We start from the raw sequence: 17,655 nt of genomic DNA on the forward strand, positions 1-17,655 counted from the left end.
AACGCTTGTGTCAACATGCCAAAGGAGCCATCTAGCTGGGAATTTCAGCAGCTGCCCTCGTGATTACTGCTGCTAGTACAGTTGCAAGATTAAAAAAAAAAAAAGAAAGTGAAAATGTAGCAGTCAATATGGGGATAAAAGTACCCCAGAGGTGTTTTTGCAGTAGTCAAGAGTACATGCAAAGATTAGCTTAACATGTCTGGAAAAACAGAAATAAGTGCACCTGAAAAGGGAATGACAAAGAAATACATAAAGAAGAATATAGCCTGTACAGAGAAATAAATAGACAATCAGGGAATCAAGTGTAAAAATGCTGAAGTAGCCAAATAAAAGTATAACTAAGATGATTACAGTGTTTTGGTTCTGCGTCTGTGTCTGAGCTTTTTAACTTTCTAGTTATTTAAATATTCTATTTGGTCCCTGATTGGTCTAATGTGTTTGTGCTCATTGTAAACAGTTTGTGTTTTTGTTCGTCTTCTTTTTTTCTTTGTAAACTACATCCACAAATACTCAATAAAAATATTTTGAATAATGTGTTCATGCAGTGTTCTTGAGTCTGTTCTCCATGCCCTGCTGTTCATCCTTCCCACTGTTCCCCAGCTCTGTTGTTTCCTAGCCTTAGTGTGTTTTCAAGTTTAGGTTTCAAGTAGTTGCCATTTTCTTTGTACTTTACTTTTCATTTTTATTCAAATGTGTCATTAGCTTTCAACAAGTTGCTCACTTTTTGTTTATTTCAGTCTGACTGTCTTTGCATCTGGTATTTGGGTTCTCACACTCCACTCTGCATGACATACAATTTAAACTGGTAGCTGATAACATCAAGAAACAGGCAAAATTTCTTCTGACACAACGCATTTGTGCTAAATTGAGTCATCTTAAAAGTAGAGAGAGTATCTGTCTCCCAAATAGGAGCTGATTCCTTAGTAGAGGGGCCTGATAGCTGAAGAGTATGCCTCCTATTCTACTTTTACAAGCTCTAAGCACTACAAGTACAAGTACTACAAGCCAGCAGTCTGACAGAGAAGCGCTCTGTTAGGATAATAAGACACTATGACATCTTTAAAACATGCTTAGATTCTAAATTTAACAGGGAGTCAACGGAAAGAAGCTAATATGGGAGAAATATAGTCTCTCTTTTTAGTCCCAGTTAGTACGCTCACTGCAGTATTCTGGATCAACTGAAAGCTTTTCAGAGAGCTTTTAGAGGGACCTGATATTAGCTTTTTAGCATCAATCTGAAACAGGATGTTTCTAATTTCAGCAATACTGCGGAAATGAATAAAGACAGTCCTACATATTTGTTTAATGTGCATACTGAAGGACATAAAATATACCACAAGATCCTTCACAGTGTTACTGCAGGCCAACGTAATGCACTTTAAAGTAATTATCTGGTTAAAACGGAGGTTGTCTGATTTAGTGACTATCTGAATTTAGAAGTAGGAAATCAGAGCTCATCCAGGCTTTTGTCTGTGACATGCCTGGAGTGTAGTTGACTTGTATCATTTGGCTTCCTGGATAAGTACAGCTGGATATCTGCAGAGCAATTAAATTGAATGCAGTTTTTTCTAATAATTTTAAAAAGTATTGGTCCCAGCATTTAACCTTGAGGAACTCCGTGACTAACTTGTGTGTGAAGAAGAGTCCCATCTAAAAATTAGTAGATTTACATCTACAAATTTGCATACAGGGAGTGCAGAATTATTAGGCAAGTTGTATTTTTGAGGAATAATTTTATTATTGAACAACAACCATGTTCTCAATGAACCCAAAAAACTCATTAATATCAAAGCTGAATGTTTTTGGAAGTAGTTTTTAGTTTGTTTTTAGTTTTAGCTATTTTAGGGGGATATCTGTGTGTGCAGGTGACTATTATTGTGCATAATTATTAGGCAACTTAACATAAAACAAATATATACCCATTTCAATTATTTATTTTTACCAGTGAAACCAATATAACATCTCCACATTCACAAATATACATTTCTGACATTCAAAAACAAAACAAAAACAAATCAGCGACCAATATAGTCACCTTTCTTTGCAAGGACACTCAAAAGCCTGCCATCCATGGATTCTGTCAGTGTTTTGATCTCTTCATCATCAACATTGCGTGCAGCAGCAACCACAGCCTCCCAGACACTGTTCAGAGAGGTGTACTGTTTTCCCTCCTTGTAAATCTCACATTTGATGATGGACCACAGGTTCTCAATGGGGTTCAGATCAGGTGAACAAGGAGGCCATGTCATTAGTTTTTCTTCTTTTATACCCTTTCTTGCCAGCCACGCTGTGGAGTACTTGGACGCGTGTGATGGAGCATTGTCCTGCATGAAAATCATGTTTTCTTGAAGGATGCAGACTTCTTCCTGTACCACTGCTTGAAGAAGGTGTCTTCCAGAAACTGGCAGTAGGACTGGGAGTTGAGCTTGACTCCATCCTCAACCCGAAAAGTCCCCACAAGCTCATCTTTGATGATACCAGCCCAAACCAGTACTCCACCTCCACCTTCCTGGCGTCTGAGTCGGACTGGAGCTCTCTGCCCTTTACCAATCCAGCCACGGGCCCATCCATCTGGCCCATCAAGACTCACTCTCATTTCATCAGTCCATAAAACCTTAGAAAAACCAGTCTTGAGATATTTCTTGGCCCAGTCTTGACGTTTCAGCTTGTGTGTCTTGTTCAGTGGTGGTCGTCTTTCAGCCTTTCTTACCTTGGCCATGTCTCTGAGTATTGCACACCTTGTGCTTTTGGGCACTCCAGTGATGTTGCAGCTCTGAAATATGGCCAAACTGGTGGCAAGTGGCATCTTGGCAGCTGCACGCTTGACTTTTCTCAGTTCATGGGCAGTTATTTTGCGCCTTGGTTTTTCCACACGCTTCTTTCGACCCTGTTGACTATTTTGAATGAAACGCTTGATTGTTCGATGATCACGCTTCAGAAGCTTTGCAATTTTGAGACTGCTGCATCCCTCTGCAAGATATCTCACTATTTTTGACTTTTCTGAGCCTGTCAAGTCCTTCTTTTGACCCATTTTGCCAAAGGAAAGGAAGTTGCCTAATAATTATGCACACCTGATATAGGGTGTTGATGTCATTAGACCACACCCCTTCTCATTCCAGAGATGCACATCACCTAATATGCTTAATTGGTAGTAGGCTTTCGAGCCTATACAGCTTGGAGTAAGACAACATGCATGAAGAGGATGATGTGGACAAAATACTCATTTGCCTAATAATTCTGCACTCCCTGTATAAAGATATGCGATGCAGTTCTTTTGCTACCATTAGTGTATTTTAATCACTGTAGTAAAATACTGTGGTCAGCCGTGTTAGATGAGCACAGACACCAGTCCAATTTCAAGATCATTTGACTTTCAGTGGTGCTATTTCTGTGCTATACACTCTAAATCCTGACTGAATCTCCTCAGACTAACCATTCCTTTGCAGATGATCAGCTAACTGTTTGAATACCACTATTTCAATAACTTTTAAAAATAACAGCAAGTTTAGAAATCCGTCTATAATTAAGGATCGATTAAGGACTTTTTAAAATAATGGTTTAATTACCACCACCTTAAAAGTTTGTGGTACATAGCCTGATATTAAAGACAAATGAATTAAATTTAAATTCGATGGATGGATAAAATTGAAGCATTAATGGTGAAACGTCTTTGAGCAGTCTTGTATACGGCTGGGTATTGTCACTGATTTCTAGAATCGATTCGATTCAATTCCGATTCACGATCCACGATTTGATTCAATTCGATTTAAATCTGGGAAATTTTGCCTCAGAGAGCCAGAAATATTATAATTCAGATCAGTACATTTACATATTTTTGTATCTATAAAAAGGAAGCTGACACTTGCAAGACTTTATCAAAGGTGTAAGCATCACAGCAGATGCCTTTGTGTCAAAGTAGCTGAAGAGAAAACACAGAAAAACATGAAGGTGATTTTCCTGGCCTGGGATTTTATAAAATATATTCTGCAGTACATCAAAAATGAAAGAAAACCATTAATCAACATATGAACATTACCTCTGAAGTTACAGCGGTTTTATTAGCGCATTATGCATTTTGCATAATTTTAAAAAGTTTACATTTGTTCAGAAGCCTATTGAACAGCAGAAATGAGGCTTTCTTTTCGGAAGCAAGTAAAAGGAAAAAAAACAGCAGCCGACAGCGCTGTAAACAACGGCAGACTTGTGCGTAACAAGCAAGCGAATAATGCAGAAAACAGATTTTTAGACGGGAAACTGTTCTTGAAGTATACTGAGAAAGAGAGAGAGAGCTGTGCATGAAGTGTGGTGGAAGCAAAACAGCAAAAGTCAGAGGGAATTCATGATGATGTTTTTGTGAAGCATAGTTTGGATCTTTTTTGCTGCTGGTTCGGTCAATATTGTTTGGAGAGAGATGAAACTAACAGCTTTAGAATCAGCGCAAAAAAGGCATAAACACAAAGTGCGGATCAGTTATACTAAAGTGAAATATCAATTATAGCAGACAGCAGCATGTGCAACATTAAGATTATAGTAGGTCTCTAGCAGTGTTGGGTAAGTTACTTTAAATTAGTAACTTAGTTACATTACTAGTTACTTCTATCAAAAGTAACTCAGTTACTTCAAGTTACTCGTTACTTTCAGAGTAACTAGTTACTAGGGAAAGTAACTTTGGTTTTACTCAGAATTCTCTTGTTAATGTGTTGCTTCCGTAACTGGATACCCAGCAAGATTGCCAGTCTTCTAGCTTGCTTACTTGCCACAAGTGCACTGTGCCACCTACCAATAGAAAGGAAAAAATAATGTGCACATTTCCACGAGAGAAATCCCACGCCTGATTCTATCCTAGCCTGCTTTTTACATCCAACACAAAAACTGCAGTCGTGGTGCTTTCGATTGTACTCAGAACTCGGAAATTCTGCCTTCTGAATAGGAAGATGTAGGTAACACCAGACTGCAGATGAGCTGCATACAGAGCTGGACTGGGACAAAAAAAATCGTCCCGGGCATTTTGACCATTATAGGAAAAATCATAAAACCTTTGAATGAAAATAAACGCTGTTGTGACAGTGATGTACACTGTTCTGATGGGATATATGTATCAATCTATCAATTGTTTGTTGCAAGACTCAGATAATTATTTTTTTAAAAGTGAGACATTTTAAATGAGAATAAGAAAGTATTTCTTTGTGCCCCCCTTTCCCTTTTAATGCCCTACATGGACCCTTGGCAACACTTTGCTAGACCCGCCCCTGCACCAGCTGTCAGCTACTTAGAAAAGGATCCTGGTGTTATTTGTCTCTCAGAAACAGTTCATAACTTCCCTTCAACTCATTCATGTCACCTAAAAGGTAAACCTGTTTCTCCATCACAGCTCTGATGATTCAGTAAGGACATCTCCTGGTTTCATCTTCATGTTTCCCTCTCATCACATAACCAAACCATATCATGACCAGCAGGTTTACAGCTGTGGCTCCAGCCAACATCAGCTGATACTAGAAATTAATATTAAATAAATTCTAACAGCAGCTGATCAAGCTTAAACGTGCTGCTGTTGTTTACCGCGACATCCGCTGGTTTCCTCTTTCTGGCGCAAAGTGGGCGATAAATAAACAAGAGAGAAAAGCCGATCAGCTGATCATTGATCAGTTTCATGATTGAAGTAGAAACAGGAGAGGGAGGGTGAGAGGATGAGAGAAGAGGCAGCTGTGCAGCGTAAACACAGAATAACTCCAGCTTTGTGTCTTTTTCATTGTAGCTGAAACACAAACTGTGTTCCTTTTCACCTCAATACGAAACGCATGATATTTTCTCTGAATACGAGACGATTCCGTTTTTTACGGGACGGTTGGCAACTCTAATAATTAACCTTATGAACAAAATAAAGTTCAACATCAGTAACATAGCACCACCCAGCTGTATAGAAACTCCGTCATGCTAGCTAGCACGCAGTACGAAAAAGTCAGCATAACGAAAATAAACTCCACCTAAACTTGGTTCATATCTGACCCAGATGGACTGCAGGTTATAACTTCTTACCTGAAGTTCAGTTCACCTGACACTCTCGGACCAGCGGCCGCTTCGGGTCTCTCCTCTTGCCTCCCTTTTCCTTCATCCACCTGCTGGCTTCCACCACTTGCTAATGTTATTGAATCTGTGGAAGCTCCGCGATAGCCACCACACGAAGTAACGAATAACGAGCCTCTCTAAATCCCAGTAACGAGTAACGCGTTCCCGGCTTTGGCATAATAACTAGTTACCGTGCTCGTTACCACAATAATAACGTAGTTACTGTAACGCGTTACTTAATAACGCGTTAGTCCCAACACTGGTCTCTAGTATATTTATGTATTTCTAATATATGTCCACCTTTATACGTGTATTATTTCTAACACTATATTTACTTAATGGTACAAACACAACCAGATTTGGGGAACGAATAAAAGCTCCGACCAAATGTCACAGACGGTCGTCTAGCACCGACCTTCTCCTGCCTGGGCCTTGCATGTTTTTACTCACATTGATCAGCTTTAGAAGGTGAGGTATGGTTTAGTCTCTCCAGCGAGTCACTGCTGCCTTCATCCAGGATGTAATCAAAGTTCAGGATGAACATCATGACCACACCCTCCTCGTTCTTCACAGGGATGATATGGGTGGCACAGAGGAAGTTTGAACCTAAGCAAAAGGAAATCACAGTTAGAAAGAGTTTTCTATTTGATTGACTTAACATGTGAGCCAGTGGCAGATACAGAATCTCGAAATTATGAGGCCCAATCAATCTTTGTAATTTTTCAGTCTGAAGCAAAATGGAAAACCTGATTTAAACCCGACATAGCAGGTTTCTAGACATTTTGACCCTGGAGTTTTCCATTAACACCCTTTGACATTCAAGCATCTTATTCCAGATAACGTTGCTCACACAGGCAGGTCTGGCAGAAAAATGAGGGTGAAAAGGTCAACAAGGCCTTTGAGAGGAAACCCACTGGAGCTCAATGATTTTATACATACAGACATGCGGCAAGTGTCCTTCACAGTTCAGTACAGTTGAAACATTGCAAACAGCTTACATCAAACCTAACATTAGCAGATTATTTAAATAATGTATCCCCTTGAATAATTAATAATTTCTTCTTCATGTAACAACCATGAATACTTTCACAGCAGTTCTCATGGAAGGAAAAAAAATGAGGCCCAATTACTAGAGTTGGCAATGGCTTCACAGTGGGAGGTAATTTAATACAACCCTGCTAGCTGCTAATGCCTCACATCTAAATGTTCCTAATTGATCAAATAGGAAAGAGGTGAACAAAAATAAAGCAGATATAGGAGACAAAATTGTAGACCATTCCTACCAGCTGACTTGTCCTAGCTTCAGAAAAAACCCTCAAATAAACAGAAAATATGATTGTTACATTTTTATTTTTAGGTTTGATTCCGTCTTTAATCCTACTCTAGGCTTAAATAGTAATTGAAGTATTGCCAACATTAGTAAAGCTGTAGTACAGGAGCAATGAACAAAAATGAGATGCATGTTTATGTTTTAACTAATAAACATAGACATTGTTGGAAGATGCTCTCTCACACACTAGACTTGAAATCCTGGTATCACTATTAGGCTATTTATAGCTCACCCAGCAGGCACCCAGCCCAGCTTCTGGGGGAGCATAGATGCACTGCTGCTCAAACACCCTAAACTGCGATTCTTACTCTGCCTACAAAAGAATTGTGGATTACCACTCACTTTCTTATATCAGGTTCTCAAATGCTACTGTGCAGCTTTGTAAACCAAAGTAGTTCACAAGGCCTGGTTTTGATTTATGTTTTAGGAAGTCCAGATTTTGCAGGGATAAGCAATATCCAGGGCCTAACAGTATATCAGTGTCACCATGGGTGGGTTGAACTATTCACTTAAATCTGGGACGGGGGGGGGGGGGGGGGGGGACTACCGTGCCTCCTGTGACTACAGTGTCAACACTGTAGCACTGTAGCTTACAGATAATACAGAACATAAAGTCACAGCAGATGGTTGCCTCTTCTTCACCCTAGTTCTGCCTACTCACTCACAGGGAATGACCAGATTGCTAGTGTTCCCTCTCCAGTTCCGTACCTTTACCTTAAAATGACTCTTGGTGTAAACCGGCACTATATACACACATATGGTAAATGGTAAATGGCCTGCATTTGTATAGCGCTTTTCTAGTCCATAGGACCCCAAAGCGCTTTACACTACATTCAGTCATCCACCCATTCACACACACATTCACACACTGGCGATAGCAAGCTACATTGTAGCCACAGCTGCCCTGGGGCACACTGACAGAGGCGAGGCTGCCGGACACAGGCGCCACCGGGCCCTCTGACCACCACCAGTAGGCAAACACGGGGTTAGTATCTTGCCCAAGGATATTTGGCATGCAGCCAGGATGCAGCCTGGGATCGAAACACCGACCTTCTGATTAGTGGCTGACCTGCTCTGCCACCTGAGCTACAGCCACCCCATATACACACTACACTATGAACACAGCATTGACTACAGAGTGAGTATTAAGAGAACAGCATTCTGATATAGCAACTATGACTTGAGGTAAAAAAAAAGAAGCTTGTTTTGAATCACAACTGAAGCAAGCACTTTGGCGACAGTGGGAAGGAAAAACTCCCTTTTAATAGGAAGAAGCCTCCACCAGAACCAGGCTCAGGGAGGGGCGGCCATCTGCTGCGACCGGTTGGGGTGACAGGAAGAAGACAAGATAATCCACATAGTTTAGTTTGCATTCAACATACTTTTTAAAAGCAATTTGAATCAGACTTGACTGTCAATTTTATTCACACGCTCCCCATACACTTATGAAATAACTACCCAGAAGATGGTAAATGGCCTGTATTTGTATAGCACTTTACTTAGTTCCTAAGGACCCCAAAGCGCTTTACACTGCATTCAGTCATCCACCCATTCACACACTGGTGATGGCAAGCTACATTGTAGCCACAGCTGCCCTGGGGCGCACTGGCAGAGGCCAGGCTGTGGGACACTGGCGCCACCGGGCCCTCTGACCACTACCAGTAGGCAACGGGTGAAGTGTCTTGCCCAAGGACACAACAACTGAGACTGTCGGAGCCAGGGCTCGAACTGGCAACCTTCCAATTACAAGACAAACTGCCAACTCTTGAGCCACGATCGCCCCAGAAGAGTTACGAATATGGCTGCCAAGTGGTAAGTCATGCTTCTAGAAGGACTTTGACGTTAGCTAGAGGGATTAAATCCTGACCTACACAAATATACACACATTATTAGTGGAATATTTTGGATATGAAAAGAGTGCATCCAGATATTATTGTGTACTTACCTCATACTGACAGATTCAGTTATTTACCCCAACTTAAAATATGAACTTCAATCAATGACTTTGATTTTAGCTTTCATCTCAGCTTTGTCATTATAAAAATACAAATGCATCTGTTGTTTTTATCTCTTTAAGCACAAGGAGTAGCACTGACAGTGATAAGCATCCTATAATTTGACTCACTTTGTTTGCAAATTAAAATCTTCTCCGTCTGTCTCCATGGAAACAACTGAGCGCTCCAAAGAAAGTTAAACTCACTGCACCATTCTGTCATCAGTACAAAGTGACTTCAAGATGTTTTTCAAATGATTATCTTTATTCATCTGCCAATATACAGGGTGTTGAAAGAAATTTCCCTTTTATGGCAACAAACAAATGGAATAAATCATTTAGATGGGCATTTAACAGTGTTTCCACTGAAAACACAAACACCACCCAGCCACCTATCATTACATTTTTTCAGTTGTAGTGTTGAAGAAGTGTCTGAAGTTGTACAAATGCACATTTGCATAGACTAACCAAACATGCAAAACAAATCACATGCATGCACACAGATGCCCTCACATGTGCAGAACCATACAGTGCTGTGCAGAAGTCTCAAAGCATTCTATCCATCAACGAACAAAATCCAATAAAACTTGCTAAATATTATGTGATGTAATGGTAAATGGCCTGCATCTTCAAACACAAGGCGAACAAAGAGCCCCACACTAAACACACCATGCAGAGATTATATCAAGAGACAAAAGACAGTGAGCCAGTCTAAAATCCAGAGACCTGTGGCACATTTTCCAAGCTTGAATAACTGCACCTGTACCCAGGAGAACTGGAGATGCTCACATCAAATATAGATAGTTATGATTTCATTTTTATGTGATTAGTTGACTATACTATATTATTTTTTAACATACAGTACTTTCCAGTACTTGTAGTAAATTCGTTCACAGTACAGTACAGAGCAGTCTATAAAAGTAGTGCTTGCAGGGACAAAACCCCAGCCTTGAAATGCAATCTATGTGTGTACGTGTATGAGTGACTCTAAAAATAGGCTGCTTGGAATCCATAGGCATTTATAATTCATAAGTGTCAAGTATTATATTCTAGAAAACATAATGGTGACTTGGTGACAATGGCTTTTTTAGGCAACATAAGAATGAGAATGGGTTTAAAGCTGTGTGTATGAAGAAGAATAGAAGAAGAAGAAAGTGATGGGAATTTTATAAAAACTTAAAGTTTGTTAAAAAAAATCTATATTTTGTTTATTGTAATAATTTTTCATGTGATCTCATGTCATATACTTAGCAATGGCTCAATTCAAATACAGTTGAATATGAAAAAGACAATGGAGTAGAGAAGTGCTTATAGTTTCTAAGCCATACAGGGGCACAAGGACATTGTGATCTTTTCAAGGTTCAAGGTTCTTTACTTGTCACATGCATAGTTATACAAGTATAACACACAGTGAAATGTAGCCTGACACGCTCCTCGACATGTGCAAAAATTGGGGGGGGGGGGGGGTGTAGAGGAAGAACATTATATATATATATATATACATACCTATAGTATATACACTGGGTGAATGTGCAGTAGTAGCAGCAAGCAGGTGAATTCTGTACATTAATATGACTAGACATCTGACTTTTTGTCATTACTTCAGTTGACGCATGTGTTACTTGGAGCGGAGTGACCAGTTTTAATATGGGTTTAGTATTAGTTTTAAACCTGCATAAAAATAATAATTCTACATGAACTTCTTTTCCCTCTATCTCTTCTGGTCATTACTCCTTTACTCCTTCATGTCTCTTAAATCCAGACTCCTTTTTTTTCTGTTGGTTTATTCCCCTTAGTCTTTATTTGCCTGCTCTCGTTCTCTGCTCCTGTCTCTGCATGTCTTTCTTCCTGAGAAGAAAGAGAGCTGCCCAGGTTCTCTGCAGGAAGGCCACCTGACGCGTTATAAACGGACAGATCAGAAAGATTCCCGACACTGCTGCTGATGCAAATTTCTGCCCATCTGCCTGTGTATCCTGCCTCAGAGGAGTGTGACAGGCAAACACAGATACACATACATGCATGCACACACTCACACAAACAGAAATAACATTTACATTTCTTGCGTGCACACTGGCAGTGAGACAGCCAAGCATGCGCACAAAAACGCTAATGAGGTCCACAGATCTCGGCTCAGCACACTCTGAAACAGCCACAGACAGACACTGGCTCACACACATAAACACACACAGTCACTCACACACAGCCTGCCGGCAGCATTAATTAGCAGAATGTTCTCTGTCCAACTAAATCTAATACGCAGGCAATGGAGCTGCTTTACATGGTGCAGTGTAATGAGAGAGCACACCTTTGAAATTCTCTGACTAAAACAACTTTAGTCAGAGAATTTCTGACCTGAATATTTATAAGGACAAGCAAAGCAAACACAGTTAAATATCTCCATTTAATAGATCGGGTGCCATCTCTACTGCTTTAACAACAGATTTAGAATTGAAAAAAAAAATACCCTTCAAACTTAAAGAAAGTGTGTGACTCAGCATCAACCCTCCCATGACACAAATTTACAGTCATGGATGGATGAAGTGAAACAGAAACACAATCTGTCCTTTTCTAGTCTCTAATCCTCAGAGAATGGTGGATGGAGGAAAGTGCTGACACACAGTTCATGTAAGTGGCAAAGAATCTCAAACTTTGGCAAGGTGAAAGTGATCTAATGCGCACAAAACTGCCTATCATCCCCATAAACAAGATTCTTGAGCCAAACTGGAGGGAATTCTATATATATAAGCAGCGTGATAAGGCTACTGCTTTGCTAGTGTTGAAACTGCTTGGTGTGTCAAGGTCAAGCCTTAAGCCTGAGAGGAAACGTGGGTCTTATTCATTGAAACATTTTCCACTCAACTTCATTTCCTCGCTGACAGGGTGCAGTTAGGAAGCTACCTGGATTAACAGAGCTACCTAGTAATCTTTTGCTAGACAGATGGCTCGGCAGGATGGCAGCACAGTGTGTTACCAAGTGTATATGCAGACTACGCCAAATCACAGCATGCTCTTTAATATTTTCAGACCAAAGCCACATTGTATAGCATTATCATTTTTGAACATAACTACTCTGGTACAGTGGGGAGTCAGTGTCCATTCTGATAAAAACACAAGATTTTAAAAAAAAAAAAGGTAGTTCCAGTCATGCAAAGTCACCTCCATGCCAGTTTTTGTACTTGATGTCTCTCCAGTAACCTAGATGACTGGTCCAAGCAAAGACATTACTATGAAATTAACACAACTGTGCATGAGATAAAACCGGCATTCATCTCAAACACAGTGGATAAAAGTTGATATTCTGCATAACAGACACGTTATAGACACCTTTTAGTACACAAGACTCCCGGGAACCTTAATTTGACCTCAAGGTTTGGACTAACAACAGGAACACTAATGGAGCTAAGGACAAAGTTCAGATGAGGGTAGTGTCTTATATTGCATTGATACACCAATGACCAACAATTCCAACAATGTCCTTTCATTACAGAGCTATCCAATACATGTCTCTGTTCAACACAGTTCTCTCAGTCTGTGCCTCACTGCCATGATTCTCTTTCTCAACTTACATTAATTACACCATCAAAGGTTGTGCCAGTTCAAGCTCATTTTAAGCTTGAGGGATCACTGCTCTGCTCTGCTGAAGGGCATTACCTCCAGCCGAGCAGAGCTTTGAAATATCTTTCAAGAAGCTTGGAGCTCTTTTCCTGAAGCCTACTTAAAGAAATTACAAGAAAGCTTGCGTAAGATATTTCAGGCTCTATTGAAGAATAAAGGTGGGCGTTACAACTTATTGACTTTCATAATCTCATTAGAATTGTGCAAATTCTTTTTTTCCTTATATATTGTATTTCTATGCATGTTTCAATTAATAATATCCCATTTCCCCTATTTCCCATTTTCGTAGCAAATCATTAAGAAATTAGGGATATCTCAAGATTTTTTCATAGTATTTTATAGTGTAAAATTTTTGTTTTATAGTGTAAAAGACCTGATACTTTAATTATATTTAGTGCTGTACAGGACATGAGATGTCATTGTATTAATTTCACCAATTAAAGAAAATTTACTGATTTCTTCAATTTTGGTTTCAAAAAGAAAGAGAGTTGGCAGTTCATTGGTAAATGACTTGTCAGCCAAGCAGGCAGTAGAATTATCTTAATCCTTAATGTTTTCTTGGCTGTTTATCTTAGCCTGCTGAGGAAATAACCTGAGTAACCTGTAGGAGTGTTAACCCACTACTGAAATGGTAGCTGTTCAGTTAAACCCTGGTTGAAAAGTTATAGCTCCAAAAAACCAAGATGGCAATGGCCAAAACACAAAACCCAAGGCTCAGCAGAGGTCAACAGTCTACACTACTGGAAGAAATATTCAATTTTCTTACTGAGGTTTTGCAAACATGTGGTGACAAATAAAGCCGAAGTTACATAGGCCTAGAGATTAGTCTGTGACCAGCTACCAGAAACCACTGATCATGAGGGAAAAATTAGTGTTCCCTAACTATTTGCTGGAAGTTGATGACAGTCATTGGAAAAATAATTGCTAGAGCCCTAGTCAGCGGTCAGCAACCCCCTGAGTTTTACCTCTCACTGGGAAAAATGTGTTGCACAACTCCACAACTATTTTCGATTGCTTTGGTCTCTAGGACACTGCTGTGGTCGCAGTTTGAAGGTGTTGGACTTTTCCACAAGCACTGCACAGCTATTCCCTGAGCTGTATGGAAACTGTGAATCTGCAAACTGGAAATGAAAACCATTTGGCTTCAAAGTGAAAGTGTCTTTTGAAACATGCTGGCTGCAGGCACAACTTTTACTTTAAAGAATTGAATTTTTTCAAATTCTACTTCTACTGAGCTAATAATTAGTGAGTATTTGCAGACCAACATAAACAACCATAGGCAGCTGTGGCAACTGGCTAGTAGCCAAAGTAGTCAAACAACATCTTATTTTCCACTAGCAAAGTTTCAAGATAAAGTAGTCCTCTTAGGCTACGTCCACATTAACACTAAAACGGTGTCTTCGTCTGAAAATACTCTGCGTGCACCAGGGGCGATTTTTCAGTCTTTTTCTAATTGCCCTGTCATAAAATGTAATATTTCACATATAACTGAAGCCTGTAGAAACTGAGATGTGGCTCTTGGGTTGTTTGCAACTTCTTGAGCATTGCTCATTCTGAACAAGGGTGATGCGCAAAGCTGTAGTAAAAAGTATTGATGGAGATGTACAGAGAAGGTCAAAAAGAGGTGCTCTGTCTTTGTGGATCTAGAGAAAATTAATAATAGGGTGCAAAGAGATGAGCTGTGGCTGTGCTTGAGGAAGTCAGGAGTGGCAAAGAAGTATGTGAGGCTGGTACAGGACATGCATCAAGACACTGAGATATAGTGGGATGGGATTACATCAGAGCTGCCCTTCTTGTTCGCAATGATGATGGATAGGTTGACAGATACGATCAGGCAGGATTCTCAGTGGAATATGATGTTTACCAATGACATTGTGATCTATAGTGAAAGTAGCGCGCAGACGAGAGCCTGGATAGGTGGAGGTTTGCTCTGGAGAGAAAAGGAATGAAAACCAGTGGAAGCACGACAGAATATGTGTGTGTGAATAAGATATGGGACAGGTGGAAAGGTAAACATAGAAAGAGTAGAGATAGTGAAGGCAGATGAGTTTAAATACCTGGGGTGAACCATACAAACCAATGGAGAGTGCAGAGGTGAAGGAGAAAGTGCAGGCAGTTTACCCTGCTGATATGAGTGTCAGCGGTGATTTGTGAGAAAAGGATAGCAGCAAGAGTAAAAGAGAAGATTTACAAGATGATAGTGAGACCTAATATGACATATGGATTGGCGACAGTAGCACTAACAAAAGACAGGAGGCTTGGTTGGAGGTGACAGAGCTGAAGATTATGATTGACACTGGGAATGACCAAAATGGACAAGATCAATTTCATGAAGAAATGAGTACATCAGATCGACAGCTCAAGTTGAGTGTGTTGGAGAAAAGTTAGAGAGGAAAGGCTGTAATAGTTTGGACATGTTTGGACAGGCATAGTGGTCATATGGGACAAAGCATGGTAAATATGGTGCTACCATGAAAAGAGGAAGATGCATGGATGTGCACAACATTCAAATGAATAAAAGAAGGATATGAAGAGGGTTGGTGTGATAAACAATTTGCATAGCTGAACAAAATCCTGGTATCTTTATTATAAAAAAAAACAACAACAATCCTTTGTAAAAAAACTAAATTAGTTAGGTAATAGAAATTGCTGAATGTGACTGTGTACCTGACAGTTGCACAGCAGGAGGAGTTCCAGTTTCAGGATGCTGGAAATTTCATTCCATTTCCACTATCAATAATTAAAAGAATGCAGCTGAACGTACACTCATTCACAGTGGAAAGGTAACTAAAGTTCAACACAAGCATACATTTATCTCTGCAGTTTGATCAAGTTCTTCTTCTTGCTGTCTCTCTCATACACGGATACACACACACAGTTGCTTAACATCTGTTAACTGGTTATATCTGACTGTTATATGGGAATCTTGACAGCCCTCACTCGGAGAAATCTCTGCCAGCACCATTTAAGTGAAAATCATTTTAAATGGAAAACTCTACTTTTTGCCTTGGTTTGATAGACATGGTGTGTGTGTATGTGTGGGTGTATGCAGTTATGTTTGTATGTGAGCACAAATGAGTGATACTAATGTGAGCTGAGCCTCGAGCAGCTCTGGTGTTACACTACCTCAGGGGTTACAGTGACACTTCCCTCCTTGTTTCCACTCTCTATGTCTCTGTAAAACGCTCAACTGTGAGCTTTTTCAGTTCGCCACAACTAATTGTCATCAAATCAAGTTATCCAGGTCACTCTTTAACCGTCTCAGCAAGTTAGAATGTGTTGGAGTCGATCACTGTTGTAGCAGTAGTGTCTTTTATTCAGAAAGTGAGAAAAGCAACATGGGTGTAGGAATGACGGCGACCTGTGTAAACTGCAAAGAGCACAAATTCTCATTTACAGTAACAGACAAGCCACTCAATCTGATGACTCTACTCAAAAACAGAAGATGGGTGAAAAGATGCTGTGATTCCATTAAAGTATTAAAGCTAAATGATTATAAATGAGAAAGATTTAAAAAACAAGCCTATGCTTCTGGAAATGTAACCAGCGCTTCCCACCCCTCTCCCGTTTTCCTTTTTCCACTGAGAACATTTAGATGTACTCGGAACTGTATACGTGTATGTCTGCTATCTATTCCAGAATTGAATGTCATCAATGGCAGCACAGGGCCTGGTGGTTTGAGAAACTGTCTCGTAGCACAGAGGTCACTTGTCAAATCAAGAGAAGTGCCTCAGCATCTATATGAATAACAGGTACACAGTACATACGTACACATTATTTATAACTGCAGAAATATCCTCTGTTATTATTCATAGAAGAAAATTATTTCCATTTATCCCCTGCCAGTGGTAAGGCAATGACAGTCTTGGAACATAATTAAAATCGAATGTAATGGCATATCATAAATATATTCCTGGAAATTAGCGATGGAGTCATAACATCCCATAACATCTCCTCTTGAACAGACAGGAGATGTGGGTGTTAAACATTGTGATCACAATGACAGAGTACAGCCTTGTTAGCATGAGGCACAATAACTTTCAACAGGACCTGATAATGGTAGGAAGACAGTGACTAAAAGTAAAATTTGAATCAGAGGGTCAATGCATTCTGTCTCAGCATTTATATAAGAGACACTTCATAATGAGTTTAAATCACACAGTATAAAAGCCAAACTGCAGGCTGAAGCAGATAAACTTTATTCCAAATCTGAGTCATGATGCAGAACTGAATACAAGCAACTTAATTGCCTTTTGTGTGCCTGATTGTGGTGCAGATTCATTCAAGGTCTTATTTTATGAGCCCCTCCTCAAAATGTAAACCAGCAGTGTTTACCATGCATACATAACTATTAAAATATAGTGGTGCAAGGAGTCAGCTGACTCCTGCTTTGCCATTTTCAGTAAACAAGTTTGTCTTTCTGTTCCTCTTTTAGTGTCAGGGAAACAGAGTTACTAAACAGTAAACAACAAAAAATTAGGAGCTCAGTGCCAAAGTTACAGTAGGTAGTTTTTATGTCTTTACTTTATCTTTCCAAACTCAGTGCTACTGCACCATCTTGGACAGACAGATGGTTTTTGTAGCTGATGTGACAAGCGCTTCAGATGCTACCAAAAAAGGGACAACATCAAGCATGACAAAATTAAAGCAT

At 39.8% G+C, this 17,655-nt stretch overlaps 1 protein-coding gene across 6 annotated transcripts in view; it reads right to left on the reverse strand.

Annotated features, from left to right (window-relative positions):
* The window catches only part of LOC101482208 (potassium channel, voltage gated eag related subfamily H, member 7), a 76,086-nt gene that overhangs the window by 42,512 nt on the left and 15,919 nt on the right, over positions 1-17,655 (reverse strand). For all 6 annotated transcript variants that reach the window (XM_076880508.1, XM_076880507.1, XM_004570423.3 and 3 more), the window contains exon 3: positions 6,517-6,672. In XM_076880508.1, coding sequence (XP_076736623.1) covers positions 6,517-6,672 — 156 coding nt within the window. The remainder of the gene's footprint in view (positions 1-6,516; positions 6,673-17,655) is intronic.

This window comes from Maylandia zebra, linkage group LG23 (genome assembly GCF_041146795.1).
Source record: "Maylandia zebra isolate NMK-2024a linkage group LG23, Mzebra_GT3a, whole genome shotgun sequence".
Classification (NCBI taxonomy): domain Eukaryota; kingdom Metazoa; phylum Chordata; class Actinopteri; order Cichliformes; family Cichlidae; genus Maylandia; species Maylandia zebra.